The following is a 7,152-nucleotide window of genomic DNA, read 5'->3' as shown; positions in this document are numbered from 1 at the left end:
CATTCATATGAAGCGTTTTTGTGTGTTAGTTTTGGGTTTGGGTGCGCGGAATTGCTTCGTTACGTTGTCGGCGGCATGATTTCGATTGAAGTTCCGGAGGCTTCCGGACAGACGGCGGTCGGTGGCAACAACACGAAGCGCTTTAAACAAATTGAATAGAGATGTGGTGTGGTTGCGTTGGTGGGGCGATTGTTTTACGCTGCAGAGCTATAGCATGTGCTATTCAAAAGGGCCATAAACAGTCTTTAAACTAACGACTCACACGTCATGGATGATTGTGATGAAAAAGGTTCAAAAAACAGTTCATATATATTTCCGAAAAAATATTTACAACAGTAACAAGAGCGACTGGATGAATAGAGTGAGAGAATGTGAATCTCAACAACAACAACGGCAGAAGGGGAAAAACAGCATCACCAGCCTAGACGTGGATGAGGAATTTCTTGTGCTGCTGGTGCTCTTCCTCCGGCTTGCGCTTGGGCGTGAAGGGGTTGTGCTCGGGGTCGGCATTCAGATGGTAGTAGCTGGGCGCTTCCTCGCACTTGACATTGTACCACCAGTCGCAGGCGAATTCCTTCTGATTGAACAGCGTACCGTTGGTGCAGAGGAAGGACGCGCCCTGGTGTCCCTCGCGCCCATCGTGGCAGGTGTGGTAGGCCTGGCAGCCGGTTTCGACGTTCGCGTACATGCCGGGGATGGCGGGCACGTTGCCACAGTGGAAGCTGGTGTGCGGCACCTCGTGGTAGATCGGATAGTCGACACCGGGCACGCCGGGAATTTTGCTAAAGTCCTGCTTGTCCTCCTTCTCGTGGTATGGCGCGTGCAGCTCGTCCTTCGGATTGTACAGCGAACCGTAGTAGTCCACTTTGACGCACTGGACGGCACAGAACAGCAGCCCCACGGTGGCAATGGCGACGAACTTTAGCATCTTGTCGACGTCGGTTATCTGTTGGATGGTTGTACGAGGGGAGAGAAAGAGAGAAAACGGGTGCGATGAGATAATGTACCACGACGCACTAGGCCTGTGCTCCTTTGCCGCCGTTTGCCACTGGCAATGCTTAATAGACTACATTCAGGCGCAAAAAGAGATGAACGAGCAGAAAACACGCTGCCGTTTGCGAAGGCGACACAAAAAGCGGACCAGCTGACCGAATTTGAAAGTTCATTCAGCGTGCACAGCCTCCGAGCCTCCAGCGTGCCGGTGGAGTCACTTCAGAACCGGTTTGCATGTGGCACCAGACCTCGGCGTTGGTTTCCGATATTACGCAATTACCGCCGCCCGGACCCGACCCGAACCAAACGCCCCGACAACGGCAGACCGGTTGGGCAGTGACCGGGTTTTGTGATCGCCGTGAAGGCAACACGAAAATCAGATCAATCATAGGGAATGCAATCGCTCGGTAGCGGTCGCTGGTAGGGCCACGGTTTCGTACGTTTGGCCTCCCTTCCCCGGTTTCGAGGCTGCGTGCGTGCTTTCAAGCCCCGAACACGTGACGGTGGTGATGGTGGTGGCTCTGGGTCGCATTTGTGCGCAGCGCTCTGTCAAACGATCTCCGGCCGCAAGACGATGAACGCCCAGACCGTTGCAGTGGTGCTTGGTTTTATTGCGCTTCTAACGCAAAATGTCAAATTATTTACGATCGAGCAGAGTGGAATGAAGTGAATGCGAATGGTGTACCGTCCGGCCGGCTGGCAGAAGCACTCCTGTCTCGTCCTATCCGCCCTTCCGGGACCAAGCACGGGGACCTTGAATGTTCTTTGAGCAAAGTACATCTCCGACATCTTTTCGCAATCGGGTGCATTGTGGCCCGGGAGATACTTAGATCATAGTCGGATGCTTCGCTTGCGGTCGGGCTGGTGTTGGAAATAAAATTTGAATTTATGATGTAGTAGTAAAGTGAATCTTGTTCCACCGTTGAACTGCGCCCTTCCTTCCCTTGCTGGCTGGCTGAAAGTGTATAAGTTTGTCCCGTTGCGGTAGTGCCAGTGCTCGCGTACGGCTTGCTGCAGTAAATGGACAAAGATTCTCTAGCGAACCAGTTGTCACCGAGCAGGCAAAGCAAAGCGTATCATAAATTATCGTGGCCAAAGATTTACTTTTATGATCACATCACACGACGATCCGCCCGGTTGTTCTGCTCTGCAAGTGACACATCAGTCAGGCACTTTCCAAACGAACTGTATGTTACGCACACTTGCATTTGACAGGTTCGGTTCGGAATGGAGATAGTTTCTCGCAGAAATTGCAGTCGCATCTGGTGCGGTGGAACGTTTCTATTTTCCCTGTTTGGAATTCGAAATGAAACGAACGCTTCAAGGAGCAGCGTCTATTTCCAAACAGCGCATGTAATCGAATCCTCCGCACGGTTTAGAACGTCATTAAAGTTGTTGCCAATGATGGATGTACTACAGCACCTTTACGTCTTGTCGTACGGTTCAACAGTACACGATGATAATTCGTTTCAAATGATTCAAAGTCAAGAGTTGATTAACCTTCACGCTCAGTAGCTGCTTAGTAAATGTTCTATCGTTGGCGTTTGTAGCACAGCGCGTAGTGTGGTGGAATTAATCATATGCATCGTTTGATATTGGATTACGTTTCCACGGCAACGCGCTCGATGATGGGAAGGATCACGAAAGCAACATTCGCAAATTATCAAATTAACCATTTGTTTTTAGAGACGAGCAGTCGGAGCAGTATGCTGGCACCGATTTCGAATGATAGATCTTCGACTGATGGAAGTTTTTGCCTTCCATCAAGATTGATGAAGAATAATAAAGCCAAATGCAAGTTTTTTCGCAAGCCGGGAGGTTCCGCGGGGATGTGTGAAATTACTTGGCGTGGCGAGTACTGCTAGCAATGTACAGAATCCGTTCGGTAGATTCTGATTTATGGATGAGAAATTGAACTTTCTATCACTTTTACTTCGAAACCGCAGGCATGCCTCGAAAGCGTATCAATTTTTGTGTCCTACGCCTGGTTGCGTTCGTGTAGGTGTGTGTGTGTGTGCTAGCTAGCGCGATGTTGTCTAGAGGTCGTTCAGAAGGCGACGACCGTTACGAGCAATCTCACGTACGGCATACCCTAACACTCGGCTCCCTGACAAGGTTCCCCGACACCGGCGATGTGAGATGTGTTTGTGTGTGTCCCCGGGACACATCCGACATCTGCTGGCTGATTCGATGAAGATTCACGACAGTCGGTAACAAGAAATCAATTTTTGTCGGCATCCTGATCTGATTGGCCCCCGGTGGATACGATTGGGTACGTGGGCAAACTCGATGAATAAACGGAAAAAGTGGTGCACGAGCGTTTGGTTCGAAATATTTATCACTCGTACATACATCACCGCCATCAGGGCGGATGATATGTGCTGTAGGTGTGTGGATGGTTTTCGCGGGAACGCACAGGACGGAAGGGGGAGCTTAAGTAACGCGGGGCACACATTTGGGGATTTGGTGAGGTGTTATCTGTCGCCGCATCGCCCTCAGCAGAGCGGTACGGCAGGGCCTGCTATAGGGATCGCACTTACCCGGCTATGGATTCTGCAAACACGAGCACACCAAGAAAGGCGCGATAAGAGGACACTACGCTGTCCCTGGAATGGTTTAAGACGCCGCTTTTTTGCAAACAGACGTCGACGCGAACCGTTCGGCTGAAGCACTAATGTGAAACTGATTAAATTGGGCTCAAATTTGGAGCGAATCAAGCCGCCCAAGTCCGTCGTCCCCACCAACGATATTATTGGTCGTGCAAAGGCTAAGTGGTATACCTGCTGTGGAGGTATTGCCAGCGGAGATGTCGTTGCACTCCGCACTCTGTCGGCAGCCACAATCCCCTCCACCGGTGGCTGGTACTGTGCCAATGGTTTCGCGGGCGATTGTTATGAAAGTAACGTTTGGCAGGCCTTCGTGTGTGCGAGTTTATGTGGAGCCAAACGTATCAAACTTTAAGCCCACAATGTGAGCCGGTAGACTGAGAGGGAAAGTGAAGCTAGCCGAGCGGGCGCACGTGAACGGGCGTTTCCTCCACCAGCTCCCCATCGGCGGCATGTGTGGAAAGACGTCGAAAGGAAAGGGGAAAGACAACGAAAGGAAAAGAGGTGTATGGTGCAGTAGCAATCATAGAGAAAAAGAAAGAGACCGAGAGAGAAAAGCCGAAGATTGCTGGAAGGGGCAAGCGGGATTGAAAATCGCATCGTAGCAGAAAACAACTTTGTGGGAACGCGTTTGTGCTCACCTTAGCGTACAACATACACACACACACACACACGCATACACAAACCTACATAGAAACACAGAGGAAGGCGCAAACATTCGAGCTGTTTGATGCTGTATGCAACTTTTGCCTTAGCATTGAAGTCGAGCACTTTTCCAGTTCGCTCGCGTTCGTTCGCCGTTAAATCGGTGGTTTGATCAACCACGTGGCGGGTAACTTCATCTAGTAGGCTAGTTAGCAACATATCGGTATCTATTACAATCTTTCTCTTTCGCTCTCTTTAACTTGGGCTATTTCTTGCTCTTCTATCATTCAATAGAGGCAGGAAGTTGAAGCATAGAGTTTGATTTTGAATGTTGAGTGAAGGTGCGGAATAAATCAAGCTTGAATGGAAAAGGTTTACAGCGTTACTTATGAGCGTTATGAAAAGAAAAATTACGCCGTTTTGCTTGATTCTACACGGTAATGAACTTCTTTTTATCCTAGAATTTTATACAACAGCTCATGCGTCGGGCACTGCTGGGGCAAATGTTCTTCCACAGAAAAACAAGACCCACGCTCTCCGACCTGACTGTAAACAGCAACCTCCATCAAGCGTTCCAGCCCAACAGACGCGGAATGCGGGAGATGCAAAAACAACTTTTCTAAATTAAATCGCTGTGTTGAAAAGCACTCTTTAAAGTTGGCTGCAAAGTTCAAACAGTAGCAATCCGGTGCCGGTGCTGGAGGCCATCGACGCTGTTGTGTCCATAAGCTAACCACCGGGTCGGGTCGGCCCGGGTCCCAACATTTGCCATTCTGCATATACTTTTTCACCGTCGGCTTGGGACGTGGCGGGTTGTGCTGCCCGTGTTTATGTTGCTTTTGTTTCATTTTTGTGTGTGTAAGTAAGTAACAGCCCGTGCATGCCCTCTTCCTCGCGTGTCCGTCTGCACCTAACCAAACCTAACCACCCACTCTCGCGATCCGCCATGCGTCGGATGATCGCGGACCGCATCGCTTTGAACTGAAGTAGATTTTCATTGATTGCACATCACACTGGCTGGCTACTCGAGCTGGAGCAGTGATGAAACGCGCGATGCGGCGATGAAAACGCTGGAAGGTTGGGGTGCGCACTTACAAAAAGCGAAACATATGTAAAGTGGCCCCTACCTGCCAAAGGCTTGTTCGGAGCTAGAGTGAACTGTTGCCAATTGCAGACGTTGGCCGATTTCGTGGCGTACTCGATTGCGTCAGATCATTACGGCCAAGTTCTGTGCTGTGTATGTGTGTGGATTGGCAACGAATTTGCTTTCATTTCGGTATCGGTTTGGAGCTCCCGATTGACCTTCTGCGGTGATGGTTCCGCTTACCGAAAAAGTAGCAGCAGGAGATAGTGCTGCAGAACCACACCCAGCAGCCGCGCATTAAAAGTGAAAAGGAAGTTAACCTTCGGGAGCGAGGTTAACCGTACCCGTTCTGGATGGATTGGATGGTAAAGAACGGGAAAGGAATCGACACGGATTGGTGAACCTGAAAAAAGCGCACTTTTTTGGGAACGAACAAACCAGAAGAAATTGTAGCTCCATTTGTTGCTTACCTTCACGAACGAAAGGGCGGTTGAGTAAGCAATGGTGAGATAATTATTTAAGTTTCACCGAAATCGAAAGCGATTGTAGCTGAAAACAAATAAGATAACGATGTTGCTTGGGCGAAGTGGCGAAATCGTGCAGTTCGAATCCGATAATGGTTACATAGTTTGGAGTGCTTGTTTGAATATACTCGAGCTGCTGCTGCTGCTACTACTACAATACATCATTATCACAACACTGAATACTGAACACTACAAACGGTGGTTTTCGAAAGGCATGGAACAAATGAAACATATGAAACAAATGAATTGCAATATATCAAACATTTTCATGCATTCTTCGCTTGGCGTGTGTGCTAGTTGTATTAAAAATAGTGATTGTGACTAGTTTGGATGAAGTACTTGACAAATACACGATACGAATTAGATAGCTTCGGCACAAGATAAGACGGCAATTGAAGTGGTGAGGACGTTTGTTTGGTTCGTAATTGAACTGTATGTCTGTACAAGTCACACCGACAACCCACTTGTACGATATCTGGTGGACACGAGTTTGGTTCAAGTGTTGTAGCACAATTACTGACTGCAAAAAGAAAACATCACACTAGAAATACGTGTTTAGTGTTCCAATTTTATTGAGCATTGTTTCGAAATAATCAGAATATCACGAGCAACTGAATAAGTTCCCCAAACCTCGAATCTTTCGACCAGTGGGGTCATTTAACCTTCCATAGACGATGCATCATTCCAGCTGGAATGGCTTGAAAGCCACATTGGATTTGAGGGAGGCCAAGTACAGCATTGCGAATTGGTGTCAATGGCCCGATGTGACATCTTTCAGCCTAAATATTTGTTCCCCAATTAGAAGCTGCCGTTGCATATTCTTGTCTATTGATATCGGTTCTGTTGAAAAGATCTATCCCTAATCTTTGCTGCCGAGCTTCTGCGTGCGAGCGTACGGAGTGTCCGAGGTTTTAATCGATGTCATCAGGAGGTTTGTACACGCCGTGACCGTGCGACCGGATTATGGTATCGCTTGGTGAGGTTGGGTGGGAGTGTGAGTGTGTTGGGGGATAGGTTTCATCGATGGATCTGTAGCACCGGTACCGATGGCTCTGATGATCGTCCGTTCCATTTGGGAACGCTCCTATGCTATAAGCTTACTGCGAGCTGGTCGCTTGGACATTGCGGGCACTGGATTGCGATGCAGTACCGCGCCATAGACAACGCCGATGGCTTCTGGTGTGTCTGGAGAACCTGTAGCAAAACCGCATCAAACCGAGCACCGGAAGAGTGAGAAAATTGGTTTTGCAAAACTCAATCAAACGGTCTCCATTATTTTGGTTTCCTGATGTCCGTACCG

General features: G+C 48.8%; 1 protein-coding gene across 1 annotated transcript; it reads right to left on the bottom strand.

Annotated features, from left to right (window-relative positions):
• Window positions 1-274: 274 nt before the first annotated feature.
• On the bottom strand, window positions 275-3,690 carry LOC121588890. The gene is made up of 2 exons (XM_041907326.1): window positions 3,534-3,690; window positions 275-946 (listed from the first exon to the last, which is right to left on the bottom strand). Exon 2 carries the CDS (start codon window positions 926-928, stop codon window positions 422-424), a length of 507 nt encoding a protein of 168 aa, XP_041763260.1. The 5' UTR covers window positions 929-946; window positions 3,534-3,690; the 3' UTR covers window positions 275-421.
• Between the last annotated feature and the right edge of the window lie 3,462 nt (window positions 3,691-7,152).

Source organism: Anopheles merus, chromosome 2R, assembly GCF_017562075.2.
Source record: "Anopheles merus strain MAF chromosome 2R, AmerM5.1, whole genome shotgun sequence".
Lineage (NCBI taxonomy): Eukaryota > Metazoa > Arthropoda > Insecta > Diptera > Culicidae > Anopheles > Anopheles merus.
The sequence above is the reverse complement of the archived record's forward strand: the minus strand, read 5'-3'. Positions and strand labels throughout refer to the sequence as shown.